Source organism: Vipera ursinii (genome assembly GCF_947247035.1).
Source record: "Vipera ursinii genome assembly, chromosome: 7".
Classification (NCBI taxonomy): Eukaryota; Metazoa; Chordata; class Lepidosauria; order Squamata; family Viperidae; genus Vipera; species Vipera ursinii.
Genome location: NC_139521.1, coordinates 36,766,070 through 36,786,780, shown reverse-complemented (window position 1 = coordinate 36,786,780; position 20,711 = coordinate 36,766,070). Strand labels below are relative to the sequence as shown.

The following is a 20,711-nucleotide window of genomic DNA, read 5'->3' as shown; positions in this document are numbered from 1 at the left end:
GCTAGCCAAAGGAGAATATTACTGACATGATATTTTATTCAGGATTTTGCTTCATTGTGGTTCCTGGGAATGATCTTCTTGAATCTCGGTAGCAAAGTCATACTTAGAGTCTATAGTACATTAAACAAAATTCAACATTTTGTTATATGTACATTTTTAAACAGCCTTAGGCACTACTCAGAACCAAGGAAGAAAAAGGAAGTCAAACAAGCCATGTTTCTGCTTGTTTTATTTCTTGAAAGCTTCTTAATAAGAATCTTTTCTAAACAGAGCATGGAGGGAAGACCACGAGTCCACAACCACTATCCAGTTTTTATTTTTCTATGTATCAGTGAAGATGATAGTGTATACTGTTTGTAATTCCTTCTGCAGTTTTGCTTTACCAGAAAATTTGTAGAATAATTTAACTGTCCTTAAAGTAATTTGTCCAATATTAATAGATTCTTAAGGGGGAACCTCTAAGATTCATCCAAGAGCTCTTTTGAACAGTCTCAAATCACTTTTGTAGAACAGAAATGGCTTCAACACTTCATGCAAGTGTTTCAAAAATTCTATATATTTAAAAGCATGACTTGAGAGGACAGCAATCTTTTCATTCCACAAACAGAAAACCATTTCTGCAATGATCAACTGGCAGATGATTGAACAAGATTTTACCTTTTTTATTTTGAGGTAAGTGCTGACACAAGTGTTGTCAACGGTGCTATTAATGTAAACATCGCTTCTAAACTATATACTAGATACTTTTAGTCAGTGCTTTTTTGGTAAAAGAAAAAGGTGCCAGAACTCACACATGTCATACAAACCGCCTTGCCTACCTTAAAAAGCCCTGCTTTTAGTACCTCTGTTAAGGTAGAGAAGACAATCTAGACAATGAAATCTGATTCACATGCCATTGCCTAGTCTATTCCAGCTTTGTTTAAACTTGGTACTCTCCAGATGTGCTGGACTACAGCTTCCATCACCCCAGCCAGAAAGTGTGTGATAAAGGTCCAAGGCTAACACATCTTAAGGGGACTAAATTAGGTAAAGCTAATAACACTTACCTGGTTATAATACCCTACATTCTCAGACAGGTTTCTTTTCCAGACTTGCCTTAAAAAATATAGTTCTAAGCATGAGAGCTTTTTCACACGCCATACTTTCAGTCATAGAATTAGAGTCCATTCTTAGTGAATAAACTGTCAGCAATGGTCTGAAAGATACCAGCAATATCCATTAAAATAAATAAATAAGAAAAGATTTAAGCTAGGGCTATAAATATAGTTTTGCTAATGAATAGAACAGATCTGGAAGGGACCTTGGAGGTCTTCTAGTCCAGCCCCCTGCTCAAGCAGGAGAACCTATACCATCTCAGACAAGTGACTGTTTAATCTAAGGAAATATACAGAATCTTCACAAAGAACTTTTGTGGTGTCAGCAATGCCAGTGTTAGAGCATTTAGCCACATTAGTTATCTGGCAACCTTGACACACACACACACACACACACACACACACACTTCCCATGGATATCATCTCAGATTTCATGGCACAGACAAAGAGCTTTATGAAGTGGAGAAGTAAGCTCTAAAGTGGATCTCCAAGGCTACTCTTGGATACCTATATTTAACACTGAATTGCCAAGTGAAGAGCAAGGTATATTTCAGGAGCATTTAAGATTATTTTCAAGGATATCATGACAATGATAGCAACATTTTTAATAGAAATCCATCACAGGTTTTTTTTTGTTTGTTTGTTTCTCATTTGGTATAAATTGTTGCTGCACATCAGAAGTGTAGAACCAGTGAATGTTCAAAATGCCAACTAATTCACAGTTATTATGCAATGCAAAATATGAACTTCAAAATGTATTTGATTTACATTCTGCTTTTCTTCCAGGAGCTCAAAACAGTTTACATGGGGATCTCCCTTCATTTTATTCGCACAAGCATTGCTCTGTGAGAGAAACTGTGCTGAGAAGACATGACTGGCCATAAGTCATTCACAGAGCTTCCGTAGCTGAAAATGGCCATGAAGCTGAGTCTCTCTGGAACTAATTCAACAGCTTAAAAGCATTAGACCTTTCCCAGTTCCTTTCCTCTCACAAGGTAATGACTCTGGTGAACTAGCTCCTTAAAGAACAATAGTGAAACAAAAAGATAGAAGTATACCTTTAATTCCATTTAAATGTGCATCTTAAATTCAGTACAAATATAAGTGATAGTCCCATAATTCCTAAGGCAGTCAACATCTCTTTTTACCTAAGACCATTCAACAGGAAACAGTGTGTGCATAAAACAAAACACTAATCTCTTAGCTTGTAAAATAGTAACCTTTAAGAGATGTTGCTCCCTTTGTACCATTTGGGATAGCATTGTTCCCTTTTTGCACAATGATACTACTTTGGGAGTAAATATTGGCACTGTAAATGATTTTTATTGTAGTATAGGGTTGAACTCTCTTCATAGACCAATAAAAATAAACTCTGTAATAAATAAATATTTAAAATAAATATATGCACTCTGAAGATATATAAATTAGGTCCATCCTGAAGGGAAAAATAAATCCAAATTTTGCTGCCCAATTTACCACAGTCTTCATAAAGCTCCATGTTCACCATCCACATGGTTGTCAATGATGTTAACTAGACATTTTTTCCCAGTTATCTACAGCCAACCCCCATTCACTTTAGGTAATTATTTATGCTCCAAGTACAGGATCCAGAGCAGTTTTGTTAAGTCCATTTCCAACATCTTCTTGACTAGCACGGAAAGAACGAACCTAAAAGAGGCTGGCCAACTAGACTTTAATATCCATTCTCCTAAATCCAGAGATTAGGCATGAAGGCTTGTCTACTACTAAACAGCTTCACTGATGCCTCCTTTCTAGATCTGAATAATTTTCAACATTTAGAAGTTTCTCTTGATTTTGGGACTGTGGAGGCTAAGATCTTGCTTCTCTCTGTGGTTGACTTCAACTGATTGCTAACACGTCCTTATAGAGCTCTGGCACTCTTTCAGGATCCACTGGTCTAGGCAAGAAATGGGTGAATTTCTGATGCCTTTTGGACCTTGTCCCATCTCTGGGACTGCCATCTTTGTTAAGTGCCACAAAGTACCTCCGGCCTGAATCTCCATGCTTGTACACATTGGAGGAGTAGGTGTTATACCAGTTCTCTTCAAACTGTTCTCTGAAGACACATTCAGGAGTGAGCTTTTCCTAAAGGGTGAAAAAAAGAGAAGTCTCTTCAACCAAAATATTCAGACATGGTGATAAGAGATGATAGAGCTAATCCTTTGTTGATTATTATCTCAAAAAGTATGTTTCTTTCTAGCGTGATATTTTTCACAATTTTATTTTTTCACTGTTTAAAAATAAAAATATTGTTTTAATAAATTATTTGATTCTGCAGAGGATTTTTTTTATCAGTAAGGAATACAGCCTGTCTTAAAGCTCTGCCTGCCTGTACAACAATTCCTACATTACTCCATTTATTATACGGCATAGTATCCTCTCTTTCTGCTTTCTTTTTCATTTCCACAAGCAAAAGTCAATGAACCTAGGTCACAACTTGTGTTATTAGACTGATGCTTGCACTGAAATATTAGCAGATATACAACTATGGACATCTTTTAGTCTTCTGGACTAGAAATGCTCATGTTCCTTTTTCCCCCGTTGTCTCTAGTTAGAACCTCAAAACTACAACATTTTTAACATGCACATAATATTTCCCAAACAAGTTTTGCTTCACATTATTCCGTGCACTAGAGAAAACTTTGCAAGTTGAATTCTTCTTGTCCTTTTATTTTGTTTTACAACTGCATCTCAAACCTGCCTTTTCTCTGACAAGGCAGCTTACTTGGGAAACACTTAATTTTATTCCCCACAACAATGATCCTGTGAAGGAAGATGGTCCCAAAGTTATTCAATGAGGCCTTCAACTTGGCTCTCCCCTTTCCAAATCTCACATATGAGCCACTAATTATATCTGCTATCCTGGGGTTATACCAGCCTCTCTTTGCTAAGAAATTTCTACAGGGATATCTACTCAAAAAAAAAAAAATCAAGATGGTAGCCCCCTTGGTGTAATTGAAGCTTCACCTGTTTTTTAGGCATCTCCACCTCAAAAACAGGCAGAACTTCAATTACACCATCACAGCCCCCATTTTGACATTTTTTTTAATCACATCCTGGAGACACCCCTAGCTTCTCATGTAAGTTTGAATTGACAGGCCATACTACCTGTCATGTTGTCTCCTCTTGTATAGACTGATAAGCACATCCCATATTGGATACAATGCTGCAGGAATGAGGGCAATAATTAGCAGAATTTATCTGCCATTTTTAGAAGGGGAATAATTCAGAGGAGAATATGCTTTTCCTGCAGATGTTTTTGAGTCCCTTTGCCAAGTGGCAAATGCATTTCTTTATTAAAAGATGAGGTGGGCAATGGTTTTGCATCTGAAGGCCACAGTTGTGTTGATTTTCAGCTGTCTACAGGTAGTCCTTGTTGAGCCCAAAATTTCTGTTGCTAAGTGAGATAGTTGTTAAGTGAATTTTGCTCCATTTTACAACCTTTCTTGCCTCGGTTGTTAAGTGAACCAGTGTAGTTGTTAAGTTAGTAATATAGTTGTTAAGTGAATCTGGCTTCCCAATTGACTTTGCTTGGCAGAAGGTCATAAAAGATGATCACATGACCCCTGGACAGTGCAACTGTCATAAATATGAGTCGGTTTACCAAGTGTCTGAATTTTGATCGTGTGACTATGGGGATATTGTAATGGTCATAAGCGTGTAAAACAGTAAGGCATTTTTAGTAACATTGTAATTTTGAATGGTCATTGAACATATGGATGTAAGCTGAGGACTGCCTTATATTGTCTTTTCATATCAAAAATTCCCTATATGATAATAGGATTTTTGTAAATACTGATTCTTTTTTTGCCCCACTACCTGGAATGTCAAGTGATTAAGGGCCAGTGTTTGGCCACTTGGTCCTTCAAGGAAGTACTACAAAGAACGGACTATAAAAGAAAGAACTATAAAAACAGCCCACAGTTTTGTTTATGAAAAGGGAAAAAAACACCAATATTCATCTTGTATGTTTTAAATGTCCCTACATGGCTGCCCCATTGACTTTGCTTGTCTGAGTTTTGATCATGTGACCATGGGGATTGTGCAATGGTCATAAGTGTGAAAACCAGTCATAAGTCATTTTTTTCAATGCCGATGTAACTTTGTACAGTCACTAAATGAGCTGTCATAAGTCAAGGACTACTTATATTTGCTTTTGTTTCCCATCACGGACTGGTTGAGAATTGCACCTAATTTTGGCAACCAGGTTTTAGAAAACTCTCATAAACACATAAAGATGCAAAAAGAAAACTACTTTTCCTGGAACTGAATTAAATAGCCGCCCTATCCTCCAGAACCTAGAGAGTTTCAATGAGAGAATGCTTTTGAGCTAGATGGACCCGTGGAACAACTTTATAAGGCAGCTTCCTATGAAGTTATTGTCGTTGCATTGAGGAAACTCAGGTAATTTCGAGTGATTCACTTAACATCTTAAGTTATCTAAACATGACACTGTAGTATTAGTGATGCAGCTTATTCCAAATAATTCTCACTTTGTATTAATCCATTGAGCACTATTTTTCTTACGCTAAGTAGCCACTTCAAGGCTGTGATCCCTCTTATATTGTTACCAGTGACAAAATTCCCAGGGATTATAAAGATTACTGCTAATGTGAGTCTGTAATATGAGCTGGATGATATGGCAGTAATACTTACAGAGCCATAAAGCTCTCCTTTCTCATTCATTCCAAGGTAAAGGCCACTGTCCACTCCTCGAATACTGACTAATCCCACTGCCACACTGATGAATTCAAGAATACCTGCATTGAGAAAAGGGAAAAAATATTTTTAAGGCTAATTATATTCAGTGCAGATAGGTCTTGTAGATTAAATAGAAATAGATGTGTAATTAAATATGTTATTAATTCTAAATTGATACAGAATATCAGAATGGTGTTATCAAAGTACTCTTCGTAGTAATATAACACTGTGATATACATTGGTGTTGATCCAATAAAAATGAGCATTGTTAACATCTCATTGATTTCAGTGAAAGAGCTAAGTTGTCCTTAAATCTCTCCAGCTGCAATACACAGGAGTTACAAGGAACGTTGGTTGGTTGTGCCATTCTGTGTTAAACAACAACAGTGTTCAAATATTTGGATTGTTAGAAAGAAAAGTGTTTGATTATATTTATATATTTATATATATTCAACAATGTTCTATTTTCTGAATTATTTTTTCTCTAAGGAAAGCTAATTATTTTTTATAATTTTCAGCCTTTGGAGTTTAATTGAAAAAATTATGAGACTTGGGTTGTCTTGTTGCTGTTGCAAGGCAGCCAAATCTTTTGCAAAGATCAGATATTTAGTATTTTATAAAGATTGCATACTCCATCTTTTCACTGCCAATAAATCATCAGAGATTTTGGAGTTCCCAATATTTAAAGTTCCATTGAAAGATATGGGAGGTATTCTGTCTTTCTGATATCGTTTTCAAAGACACGTTTTTCCTCCCCAAATCATAATAAGCAGGTGATTTAACCAACAAAGAAACCACATCAGTCAAAGCTATTGAGAATAGTGATAGAATAAAGAAGCCCCAAGAATGTTTGATCTCAATCTGAAACATTTTTTGTTTTTTTTTTCTTTGCAATTACTCCATGTTTACATGCTCTAAGAAGCTTCTCTTCTGTACAGAAATTTTGGTTGAACTAAAGTTGAAACAAAACTCCTGTTTGTTAGTTAAGATCTCTTAGAGCAGATTGTTGGAAGTAGTGAGAATTATCAGCTGCACTTAATACTAGTAATAATACATTTTGTAAACATTTGTGGACCAACTACTCAGTAGTGGTAGGTTTCTTCAGAGAATACTTTCTCTTCAACACTCATTTGTTTGTCCTCCCTTACACTTCTAGCAACCTCTTTCATTATTAAAACCTCTTGTAGTTCATAAATAAAATTGTAAGTAAACTAGTCCAATACATTGCAGAGATTTAGTTAGATTTTGAATATTATGGTATCAGAGATACTTGCAGCATGTACAATCTAACACCTGCTTTACATTGGACTCACAGAGTCATATTCTCTATCTTTGGACAGTGTGATGTCTTCTGTCTTCTATGCAGACTAAGTTAAATTCAGTTGCATGTTCTTGTGGAATCCTGCATGCATTTCCTTATGCACAATTCCCACTGGAATACTAAAGGACTAATACCCATGCAAAGAGACTGGAGTGCATTGTAAACAACTATATATAGCAAAACATGCAATTACTTTTCTTAAAAAAAAGAAGTACTGGAAAAGTTAGAAAGACTGAATTGCCAGGGCACAGCTCTCAGTCAGAGCACTGTATCTGAGTTTATATGGATTACAATTATACCTGTAATAGTTCTGCACGTATATACACTCACAGCTTGCTTTAGGCACACATGTGACTTATAAACATGAGAGACTGATTCTGAAAATGAAAAATCCTGATATTGGTATCCTTTGACTAGAAACCATTGTTCACATCAAATAATCTTATACTTCCCATGTGGGAAACTCTTCCATATCACAAATAAAATGCTATCTCTGTACACTGATGTATTAAATGTCTTAGAAGCTGGTTACATGGATGCTATGCTTGTCAGTTACGGTTGTCAAGCCACACAGGAAATAGTTTAGGCACTTGCTGCATGGGACAGCCTGTAATTCCAAGCATCATTACCTACATGGATGGATTTCTCACACTCCAGTAAGGCATTGTGTGTTAAGCAGTCCATAGGGATGTTGAAAAGGCGTTCTGTTCATCCTCACAGGCACATATCCAGGGCCTTTTCCCACCAGCTTTTCGATTGTATTACTTGAAATAGAGCTTTGCGAACAGAATGCCACTTTTTTCTCTAACCTGATCTCTCTACCTTCTGCCTGTTTCATGTACGGGGAAGGCTGCTGTCCCCAACACTCCAGTTTGCTATTAGCCCTCTGCAACAATGTTAACCCAGATCAAGATGCTGCTCATGCAAGCGTGTGTGTTTTTAATCAACCACTGCCTGAGATCTGTTGCTATACCATCTGTTGCTATAGGATGCTTCCGTCACAAGGGAAGAAGCTGCAGAAGAGAGCAGGTGGAAGGAAGGAAGGAAGGAAGGAAGGAAGGAAGGAAGGAAGGAAGGAAGGAAGGAAGGAAGGAAGGAAGGAAGGAAGGAAGGAAGGAAGGAAGGGCCTTACCGAAGAGGCTGTGGTCTTGCCTAGTGCCTTGAACGCTGCCGTCGGGCAGGATCTGCAGGTGGAAGCCAGTCCTGCAATACAGCTGTCTTCGGCGTAGGATGCCCTGCAGGTGGGCTAAATCCGTGGCCCCAGCCGCGACGCCCCCTCGGGATCCCCCCTCAGCTTGGGTCAGGGGCGGCCTCTCCCCGGCAGGAGGCAGAAGGAAATGGGAGCCCACCTGCTGGCTCATCCCCTCCAGGCCACTTAAGAAACCCCCCACTTCGGCTAAGGGGGCCATGGAGAAGCTCAACCGGAGGGCTGCCGAGCCAGGAGAGGGAGAGGGCAGGAGAGGAGGAGCAGCTAGCGAGAGGGAGGGAGGGAGCGAGGGAGTCCCTTGCAGAGTCCGATCTCGGGGCTCAGAGCCGGCGCTGGAAGGGGTCAGGCAGGCAAGGCGGACTTGGCGTCAAGAGAGCAACCGCCCGTCGTGAGAATCTGTCCTCTCCCCGGACATGGGGCTGGCGGGGAGGCTGAGCTGGCTTTGGCCTCAACATCGACAGCCGCTGCAGGTGGGACGGCCGGCGATACCCAATTTGCCGCCGCCGCCGCCGCCGCCGCTGCTGCTGCCCGCTGGTAGCGCCACAGGCTCGGGCTGTCTTTGGGGAAACCGCCGCGACCCAAGCGAGGCCGCTCGAAAGTGCCACAAGAGCGCGCGTGGGGGGAAAATCTCTCGCTATATATACACGCGCGGGGCAGGTTTTCCCCCCTGACCTATGCTAATAGCGCTGAAGCTGAAGCGCGCCGGGAAGCTGAGGCGTTTGAAATCTTAAACCGAGCTGCTTTCCCCTCCTCACACCTTTTCCCTCCTGACGAAGGGGACTTCCGAAGGTGCCCCGGCCTCCCTCCCTCCCTCCCTCCCTCCTCTCTCTCGCGCGCGCCTAATCGGCTTCCAATTTAGCCTTGGAAACACGCCTCTCCCTCTCTCCTTCCCTCCCTCCCTCCCTCCCTCCCCACCCGGGTTGTTGTCGACGACGCGAAAAAGGATGCCGTCGCTCGCTCCCCTCCGCCAGGCTCCCTTTTGATGTTGAAGCTTCTCGCCGCGGATGAATCGCGAGCGGCGGCGGCAGCGGCAGCGGCAGCAGCAGAAGCCCCGTTTGCCAAAGGTGGGAGGAGGGGGGGGGGAAAGGAGGACCCTGGAAGCTTTCCGCGTATTACGTGGACAGGTGCAGGGAAAGGTAAGACGGAGAAAGGGCGTTACCGGAGGGTTAGGCCTGCTGAGACACACACATGAAAAGAGGGAACGCGGGGGGGGGGGCGGGGGTTGAGAGAGAGAGGGGGGAAGAAAGCCAAAAGATCTAACAGGTCGACTGCTCGATTTTTCAGAACACTCATAAAAGTGTTACATGTATTACCCTTGCCTTTTATCTTATTGCGTTTTCTTCCCCTCCCAAAAGAGAGAGGGGGTGTGTGTTATTATTATTTTTTTTCCCAAGCGAATTGGCATGGTCGGGGTTTCCCCTTTTCTTAAAGGATAGGTGTTTTTTTTTTTTCTCTGCTTGGTCTAACAGAGGCCCTAACAATAGCCTCTGGGTATTGTTTAGGTCAGCGTTTCCCAACCTTAGGAACTTGAAGATGCGTGGACTTCAACTCCCAGAATTCCCCAGCCAGCTATGCTGGCTGGGGAATTCTGGGAGTTGAAGTCCACGCATCTTCAAGTTCCTAAGGTTGGGAAACGCTGGTTTAGGTGTTTAACAATATTAGACCTTAGCAATACAAAGAGACCAGAAGAGAAACTGAGGAATGCTTGGAAAGCTTTTAAGACTTTGAAAGGGGCTACAGGAAAAAATTAAAAGAGACATTGGAGGGGGGAAATAACCACTGTGAGCTGTGGCTAACCATAAATATCCTCGTTTTCATCAGGGACAAATAATATTCCTTTGTCTATGTTGGCATCAGGGTCTCTGCTAGGGAGCTGGTTGACAGTGGAAACATTTCTGCCCTTTTTTGTGTGTGCAATGTATGTGGAATCTGGCAAAAAAATGCCACTGTCATTAAGACTTCGGGTAGCTTCTGGACCAAACATAAATGTAGGCATAGATCTTAGTAAGGACCTAGCAATTAAGGATCCGTAATATGCTAATGGATCGAGTTTGCTCTCGTGCTTCAGATGATAGAGAATAGAGAAATCTGTTCCTACTTGAGGCTTCAATCCAACTGAGTGACCTTTGATTCTATCTCAGCCTAGAAAACTGTGTGAACTTGACCACATACCAGTAGTTACCAGGAGTCAAGATTGAGTCAGGCAAAAAAACTGATTTTTCACCACAACTTATTATTACTTGGGGGGGGGGGTGTTAATGTTCATCCTTGACAAACCCAACCTTGGTTAATTCAATTATCCTAATTTTCTAGAAAGGTATGAGGTAGGCATTCAGCACATGTTGAGTAGCAGGATAAGCATTTACAGCATGATCACATATGATCTGAAATACTGCAAGCTGGGTTCTCAGCTGAAAATTTCTCTCACCACACAACATAATCGGTGTGCGATTTTCTTTACTCTGCACTCCACGTGAGGAGAAAAGGCAGAAGCTGGCCAGTTGTTTGTTTTTGCATTTATCCCTAGGGACTCAGGGCTGAATGCATACATGCTACTTAAAGGGGAATTCTAAGCCTGTTTACTTAGAGGTAAGTCTCAGGAAGCTCAAGAGCTTATTATTAAGACTCCAGCCCATTGCATTTCATGACAAAAAAAAGATAATGATAAAGTCTTCTTCAAATTAAACTTGACTCTTGCTGTCTTCATGCACAGAAACAGGAAGCTTTCTTGGCAAAAGTACAGAAGTGGTCTGTCTTTGCCTCCTTTTGAATGTTTTTTTACTTCCCAGTCTAGCCTCATATGGACATCTGCCTAGAAATCCAGTTTGAGGTAAGTAGTATAGGACTGCAGTCTAGCTTCACTTTTGGTGTGATGTATTAAATATAAACAAACCAATGAAGTATCTTCTAATTGCTTTCACCAGAACTTTAAACTGCTGGTTTTTCTTTGAAAACATGGATTTGCCATCTCATTTCAACTATCCTATAATTCTTGGGCAGTAATGTTCCATCTGGAGTATATTTTTAGACTTAAGATCTATTATTTTTTCCATAAAGTACTAGAAATATGGAAAACATTGGAAGAAAATAGTTTGTGCTTCTAAAATATGTTTTCTTCTTATATGAACTCTTTGATCTCTGTTGAACATTAGGAGGTGGTATAAAATGTATACTTATTAGTTTGTACCCTATATTATGTGCATTCTGGATTTTAAAGATCTCTCTGTAACCATTAGGAGGATATTATAGGACATACTGTTTTGCATTATGCCATGAAAGAGCTCTAATGAACTACAAAAAGAGAGAGTAATCAAGTATTGGAAGAGGAAAGACAATCTGAATATTTTGTTAAAGATGCCTGTTTTAACACACGTTTAGGTAACTCAAACAGCAGTTTGGTGGAAGTGATTATGATTTATCAAGCAGGGTTGAAATAAGTGTCAACCTTTTGCTCCACAGTTGGCAAAATTCCTGGCAAAAATTGCTCCAGTGAAATTTCTTTTGGGGAAAAATGCTTTATAGGCATAGGCAGTGGTGATGGTATGGAACAAGGGAGAATTTTGTTGGATTGGGCCGTATGTCTGTTCAGCACTCAGCATCACAGAGTGGCCAACTGGATTACAAGCTTGGACTGTGCAGTCAATAGCCCTCTTTCACTGGCACTTCCCACGAGCCAAAGTATTTTGCTTTTGATTAGAAAATATCAAAGTATTTTGCTTTTGATTGGTGTACAGCAACTGCAGCTGTCATGTAGGCCTAGTTTTCTCTTCCAAAATATTTTCCATCGCTGGTCTCTCTCGGTCTCTCTCTGAGTTCCAAATTGATATCTTGCTGGGACCTCTATGGTAGCAATCACATAGTTGGAAACTTGCACCTTATAACTCTCTTCTCTGTAATTCTTTTCCTCTTCCATGCCTCCAAAGCCTTTAAATATGTTTTATTTATTCAAGAACCACATGTCTACAATAGTTGAATACAAAATAATATAGCAGATATAGATATACAGTAGATATAGATATATGTTTAATATTGAATAATTATTTTCAAATAAATAAAAACTAATTATGATCATTAAGAACCATCTTCTGCCATTTACACCGGTCAGTGTGTTAAGGCCTCACCCAACTCTAACCCTTATAAGAGTCAAACATTGTAACTAAATAGCCGAGGGACATGGCTTTAGTGGTGGCTTCTCTACAGCTGTGTCAGTATCACTCAATGTGTCTACTTAGAAACAAGTTCCACCAAGATAAGTGGATTTCTTTCCAAGCAACTATATTTTGGATCACTGCCTTTGGCAACATTTTGGCATCAACTGAAAGCCTTTCTTTGGTCATATCTTTTAGATGTTAGTTGAATTTTTGCCTCGAGCTACTTATTATTCTTTTTATGATTTGTTCAATTGTTTAGCTCAAATATCAATTCACTTTGAAGAGATTGTAAGCTGAAGAGCAATGTATCAAATTACAGAAATGAGAAATCTTGGTTCTGATATCAGTAGAATTTGAAAGCACTGTCCACTTAAGATGAAATTGACAAGGTTGCTAGACTTATATATAGGCAAATGAAATTGAATAGCAGATGGTGTAAGATAGGCATGTCAAACTCCCGCCCCATGGGCCAGATGTGTCATGCCAAAACCGCACCTACCCCATTGCAGTCAATGGGGAAAAGTCACAATATGTCGCGTGATGTCATGTGACGTTGCGAGTTTGACATGCCTTGTGTAAGAGGAAGAATCTACTTAATAAATAGAGATTAGATTAGGATGCTGAGCTTGTCGATCAGAAGGTCGGCAGTTTGGCGGGTCAAATCCCGAGTGCCGCGTAACAGAGTGAGCACCTGTTACTCGTCCCAGCTTCTGCCAACCTAGCAGTTCGAAAGCACATAAAAATGCAAGTAGAAAAATAGGGACCACTATGGTGGGAAGGTAACAGCGTTCCGTGCGCCTTTGGCGTCTAGTTATGCCGGCCACATGACCACAGAGACGTCCTCAAACAAGTGCTAGCTCTTCGGCTTTGAAACGGAGATGAGCACCGGTCCCTAGTCAGAAATGACTAGCACACATGTGCGGGGGAACCTTTACCTTTACCCTTTTAACCAAGTTTATTTAGAAAATATAAACCGTTTTTAAGATAGGAAGGTAATGAACTATACTACTAATTCATTTTTTAAAAAACAAAATTATGAATGTCTATTGAAATTTAATTTAATCCAGCTAGAGTCTTGAGTTCATTGAACCATATTGACTAACAACCTTGACTGTATGAATGTAACACTCCAATTATATTAATATGCTACTAGGTATTCTCTGCACATTCATGCATAGTATATTATTTAGATAACATTCTCCCTGAAGATAATTCAGAAGGAAAAGAATTACTCAATGGGTTACACTTTTTGTTTAAATTTCTAACAATGAAAAAAAAGCTGTAAAGCAATAAACTAGAACAAGGCAGTGGTGGGTTTTTTTATAAGTCTTCTTCCATGTGTCACCATGTAAATCTGAGAGATCAAATAGATTTGGCTGCTCTGCTTTTATTTGCTGGATAGAGTTTGGGGCTAATTAATTGGCAGGTGGCTTAAAGCAAGTAATGAAACACCTTTTCATCACAGCAGTCCTAAATACTGCCCTATGTGCACCTGAATGATTTAAAAAAAAGATTGTTGGAAGTAAGTGATTTATTATGAAGGGATTTAAAACCTCAAAATGAAAATAACATTGAACACAATGATCAGATAAATCACTTCGAAAGGCAGAGAGAAAGCTGGCAGACTTCTTGGAAAATGATTGCAGATAGACATTATATAAGTTTAGCTTTCAAACAACAACAGCTTGTCATGTGGCTGGACCCAAAAAATCCTCCATAATAAAGCTTTCAAAGCACATCTGTGTAAACATTATCACATCAGTGTAAAACATCAACCAATGAACTTTTGCTTTGAACCAAATCTTCTTAATTGCAGGGCTAAATCAAAGAACTAGATCAAAGTTTAGAATCTGTAGATTAACCAATTATTCAGGTAGTTCACACATTTCTGTCTTAAAATGCCAACAATCAACCTTATTTGAAATACATATTAAGTCCTTTTTTTAATATATGGCACAGTGGGGGAATCAAACTGTAACTTATGTAGCAGCCCAGCTCAACACATTGATAACATAACTTGAAGCAACAAACCTATAGCTAAGAAAGAAGTTATTATACACTAAAAGAAGGAATTGCTACTACAATCAGAAAGAAAGGTAGATGTGATACAATATTGCCTATTAGACATGTGTCTGTGAATGAAGACAGGTGAAAACTACAGCTAATACTCATTATTTTATTTCATTTATATGTTCCTTTCTTCTATGGAAAACGGTATTGCAACAAAATGTCCCATTGAGACAAGATCATTATGTAGTTTCAACAAGGTGGTTTTACGATATTCAATAAACAAAACCCATACTATTTAAAGTCATATGTCTGTACATATTAGTAAGGTAGCAAATAACATTTGGTCTAGTGCAGGGGTTCCCAACCAGAGGTGCTTGCACCCCCTGGGGGTGCAAAACGATATTCCAGGGGGTGCAAAAATTTGGGTTTTCAAAATTATAGTGTATATGCATAATTTGTTGCTGCTATTTCGAACTTTTGTAAGGGGTGCGAGAATATATCAGAAGTGTTCTAGGGGTGCAGGGTATAGAAAAGGTTGGGAACCACTGGTCTAGTGATTTATTTCTAACGTACTAATGTATTCAATGTTGGGGTCAGAGCACAATTTGAAAAAAAAAGCATATAAATTGTTCTGTTAGAAATAAGAGTCCATAAATATTTCATAAAATGAATTCATCCAGTCATCCTGCAAAGACAGATTATTAAATGTTGTCAGAACAGGACCTTGAGATGACTTTAATTATTTTTGTGAGTACACTGCTTATATTTCCTAGTTAGCAGGAAATGTGGAACAGTATGTTGGCTTGTGAGACAGTCTTTAGATTAAAAATCCTATTTTTCATTGGCATGCTTGGTATAAAATAAACTTTGGTTCCACTTGTGCCAAAATCACTAGTTTTTCTACTGTGTTTTTCTTTCTCTGTACACACACACACACACGCATCCATTCATCAATACATCCATCCTTTCATCCAAGGTCAGGAGAATAACAGGGCTAAGATCCTGTGGGACTTCTAGATACAGACAGACAAAGAGGGACTGGCCAATCAACTGGACATTGTGGTAATAAACAAGGACCAGAAGGCAGAGGTGATAATAGATGAAGTGATACTAAGTAACATCAAGATCAGAAGAAGGAGAATCTGAAGAAGTACTACAGCCTGAAGGAGGAACTAAGAACTAGAAATGATATGGAACATAAAGACCAAAGTGATCCCATTGGTGGTAGGAGCACTCAGGTCTGTTACTCCTAAGCTGGGAGAGTGGCTCCAACACATCCCAGAAACAACATCAAGGGTCTCTGTCTAGAAAAGTTCAATAGAATGGGAATCAGTTTCTGAGGTGTAGGTATTAAAACAAGAGATGATGAGCTCAAGAATAAATGGTACTGAATATGACTTAAATGTGAAAATAATTATGATTTTATTAATGATTTATTATGATTTATTAATTCATTCCCCACCTTTTTACTTTTATAAATAACACAAGGCAGCAAACACAGAGAGTATTCTCCTCCTATTTTCTCCACAACAATAACCCTGTGAGGTGGATAGGGCTGGGACAGAGTGATTGGCCCAAAGAAACTCAGTCAGCTTTCATGCTTGAGGCAGAACTAGATCATAATAAAGATTTGATTACATTGAATCAAGAGAAAGAGGAAAACTGAAGAAAACATGGTGGATTAGACTTGATAAGCTATTCAGAAAATGAAAGTGTGAAGCTTTCAAAGGCAAAGTGCAGACATGGTAGAAGCAAAGATGATCGCAAAAATAAAAAGATACCAAGATGGTGAATAATGTTGCAGTAAATTAATTTTCATTTTCTTTTTGTCTTTTTGATTTAATTACCTTTTTCATACTCCTTTTCTTCTGTCTGCATACTATACTATTGTTTATCTTAAAAATAAGTATAGGAAGGTTTGAATGTGACTGTGTGTATGACATTTTGTAGCGATTAAAGATTTGTTGTTATTCAGTCACTTCTAATTTTCCATCACACAACAGAACTCATTTCACCAAGATTATCTGTACAGAACTGCTTCTTGAGTTCTTGTAAATGTATGCTTTCAGTAGCACTATTTAGACACCTTGTCATTTGGTCAGCCTTTTTTTTAAAAAAAAATCATCTTTAATGTTTTGTGCCTTTGCATTAAGTGTCCAAAATGTTTAAGTTTCAGCTTTAGTATTAGCATTTCCAATGAAGAATCTGGTTTTATTTCTTCTATTATTGAATAATTTATTCTTCTTGTAGTCCAAAACATTTTCAACAATTTGCTCCAGCACTACAATTCAAGACACCTAATTTTCTTCGTTCAGCCTTTCTGATCATTTTCAATCAGAACTATAAAAACAATTGGTTTAACCACAGATTGATCTGTTATTAAATGTGATGTCTCTGTATGCTAATATATTGTCTAGATTTGTCATAATCCTTTTCTAAAATAACAAATACCGGTATTCCTGTATTTCTTGGCTATAGTCATCCTTTTGAATTTTTGAGGATAAATTTTTCAACTTTTAGGTCTGCCGGCATTGAGCTGTTGACATAATCTTAATGTGGCATTTGTTTCTTTGCTTTTTGATACTGAGCTCTTGGTTGGTTTTTGCATTCTCTTCTTTTATTTCCACCAAGACGCTCTTTAAGTCTTCTTTGCTTCTATTAAAATGAAATCAACTGCATTTTCAAGGTTGTTTCTCCCAACACTCTTAATTCTATTTTCTACTTCTTCTAGTCTAGCGTTTCTCATAAGATTTATGACCTATAATCTGCATATGTTAATATAAGCTATAATCTGCATATAAGTAAATAAATAAAATGTAACTTTTTTCATTCCTTTTCCAGAGCCAAATTATTAAATTGCATATTCTATTTTGTTGCTTCCTAGCCATTATCAGTAATCTTCCATTGATAGAATAGGTGGCTCAGTATATCCATGTTTTAAGGGCTGTTCACAACTATCTATACAACTGATCTACACAATCAGCTTTGCGTAATCCTAAAGCAAAATAAACATATTTTCCTATTTGTCTTTTTCATTATATATGGGATGTTATCAGTGTGATTTTGAATGCAGCAGTCTCCTCTGAGCCCAGCTGGTAAAACTGGCATTGCTTGGTCCATATATTATTGAAGTCTGAATTGCAATTCCAAACATTACTAAATGAGATAAGTGCAGTTATTTAGTCCTTTAAATATTCTTTAGCGTTCATTTTTTTCAGTATTGAAATACCGAAACCCTTTCCCAGTCCATTGGCAACTGTTGTATTTTATCTCCTTGTAAACTACAAGAACCATTTTAATTGTATAAACTTGATGAGATTTTAAACTATTTCAGTTCCTGATCAAAACTTCATATACCTCATAATTATGGATGATTTTGTACAGTTCTTCTGTATATCATATCTAATTTTTTTGTCCAATGGATCTTTATTTTTTGAATATCATGTCCACCTATGCATTAAAGATTCCCTTGATTTCTGTAATTTTCTTAAATATATTCTCACTTTAGTTATTTTGTGCCTGTGCATTGCTGATTTAGGTAACTTCTATCTCTTGCTCTTCTCAGTAACTGTTGGGTAAATTTTCGTAAAATCTTTGTTGCCTTTTGCTTTCCACCTTTCTTCAGCTGACTCTATATCAGCAGGTAGCCATTTTACCTTTTGTATTTTGAAATATTTTTGATTGCTTTGTCTTTAATTGTAAAGCAGATTTCAGTATTGAAATCTTATTTATTTGCTGCCCATACTGTTTCGAAACAACTCTCTGGGCTGTTTATCAAATCTAGCCCATTAAATTTGTTCTTTATCTTCACTGCACACACATATGAAATATAAATGATACCATATAATGTTGGCTTGATGGTTTTGTTTGCTTTTTTTAGTTTAATTGGAATCTAGCAAGCCATTCATGGTCAGAGCTTCAATTTTTGACTGATTAGAGCATCTCCATCTTTGCTTATGGAGTATGTAGTCAATTTGATTTCAGTGTTTTCCATCCAGTGAGGTCTTTTAGGCTTTCATTAAGACTTTTACTATAAAGATTTTCTTAGCTGACGTCTTGTAATGCTTTTTTCAAAACCTAAGAGAGATGTAAATTCTGACCACCTGGGCAGTCTTCCTTAGTAGTTAAGAAAACGACCTTGTCAGTTCATAGGTGGCCTCTTAGTAAAAGACAAAAATGTCTATCCCTTCATTAACTTTAGTTTAACTGATGAGTTCTAAAAATGAAAGTAATTTCTATGCAGGTAATCCTCAACTTACAACCATCTGTTTAGCAACTATTTGGACTTACAACAGTACCGAAAAAAGTGACTTACAACTGGCCCACGCACTTACAGCCATTGCAGCATTCCCATAGCATGTGATCATAATTCGGCTGTTGGCAACTGAGGTGTATTTATGATGGTTGCAGCATCCCTGGGTCATGTGACTGGCATTTGTGATCTTCCCAGCTGGCTTCTGACAAGTAGTCAATAGGGGAAGCCAGATTTGCTGAAGACCGAATGACTCATTTAACAACTATAATGATTCACCTAACAGGGGCAACAAATGTCATAAAATTAGGCACAACTTACTTAACAACCGCCTTGCTTAGCAATGGAAATTCTGGCCCTGGTTGTGGTCATAAATGTAAGTTTATCTTATTCTCTTCAATAATTCTTTTAAAAAGACTAAGAAGAACCTTGTTTTTTATTAATTTAAGCTATCAAGAATTTAACAGTTTTTAGTCTTCTTTGTTGTTTCATTTAGTACAGCAAAACCAAATTTTTATATCTAATATGAAGAGACTTCTTCCAATCCATTTCAGTTTCGGCTTGACATTTTTACTCTGACAACATTAAGTTTCTGTGGATCCATGTACTAATGGCATTCATATGGAGTAGGTTGTCAAATCCTCATCCAATGAATCATTTTGATCCCCTTCTTCCTCTATTATGCCATGGATGATACTTCTGAGAATAAAGTTTCCCAATGAGATAGCTTCTGACATTATTAGGATTTATAAACTTCTTCATCTCATAAGGGTGTTCCATAAAGAAGTTATTATTCTGTAGTGATTAAATATAGGCACTTACTGTCCAAACTGATAGTATGACTGAGAGAATATTTTTGTTAAATGGACAGATTATGTTGGGTAAAAAAGAAATGGAGTAATATCTCATAGACACATTAAACAACCTTGCTTATATAACAAAGTTTGAACTAGATACGAAACACAAGGACACTAGTATAAAAGATGCCTGGTGACAAAATAGCTGTTCTGCTCCAGCTGAAGCTTCTCAACTGTAATCAAAATTACCACCAAATTAATGTTGGGGTCAAACTGCTATGCATGTCGAACCCCCAAATATGTAGAAAGAAGATTGAAAGGATGTAAAAAAATGAATCCATACGGCTTACGCACAAAAGAATGAGCTTTTTTTTTAGCTTGAATCAGATTTTTGGCATATATTAGGGATTAGCAAGTCAATCTTTCTCATTGGATAATCAACACTTGGAAAATCATAGTCTACTTAGCCAGTATGGATGAAGTCTCTGAAAAACACAATTGGCAGCTACATTTATTGAAAGCTCAACGTAATCTCCTTTAATTAAATATCAAGATGCTTAGAGTAGCAGCGAAAGTGAAATACAAAACAAACTGACTTCTTTCAAGCGCTACCTTTTATGTTGAAGCTCGGAAGCAGTTATGCCATTTTATCAAGTACCGGGAAAAACACGATAAGGTTCTTTTTTCACCTTGCTATTTGCACTAGTCATGTGACAGGAAAAGATAACACTGAAAGTTTTTTCCTTCTTTCTGTATTGCTATTATGGAAAGTTAAATATATTCAAAGAGTGTTGTTTCAAAGTACATTATTTTACTTTTAAGTATATCCTGCAATCTAATCATTTTCTTTTTACTTCCTAGAACATTTTCAGTAGTGTTAAACAAATATATAGGTGAAACAATCTTGTGCATTTTTTAAAAACTCACAATGCAAGTAATTATTATGCTCATAAAGGCACTGGAGTAACTAGATATTGTGTAAGAAGTATATAATCTCAAAGATGGTTTGGTGACAGTCTTCAGAAAGATAAGGGAAAAGAGTTTCCAATTTGAGAATAACTACCATGCTTACAAATGAATTATTATTATAACACACCAAGCTGGTATTTCAATGATAGCAATGGTCTCAATGGAAAATCAACAACAAATGTATGTAA

At 37.9% G+C, this 20,711-nt stretch overlaps 1 protein-coding gene across 1 annotated transcript; it reads right to left on the bottom strand.

Moving 5' to 3' along the window:
* Positions 1-2,905: 2,905 nt before the first annotated feature.
* Positions 2,906-8,546, bottom strand: FGF20 (fibroblast growth factor 20; the record flags this gene model as incomplete). The annotated part of the gene is made up of 3 exons (XM_083367741.1): positions 2,906-3,200; positions 5,772-5,875; positions 8,270-8,546. The coding sequence occupies 3 exons, from the start codon at positions 8,544-8,546 to the stop codon at positions 2,955-2,957; spliced, it is 627 nt and encodes a 208-aa protein (XP_083223867.1). The 3' UTR covers positions 2,906-2,954.
* Between the last annotated feature and the right edge of the window lie 12,165 nt (positions 8,547-20,711).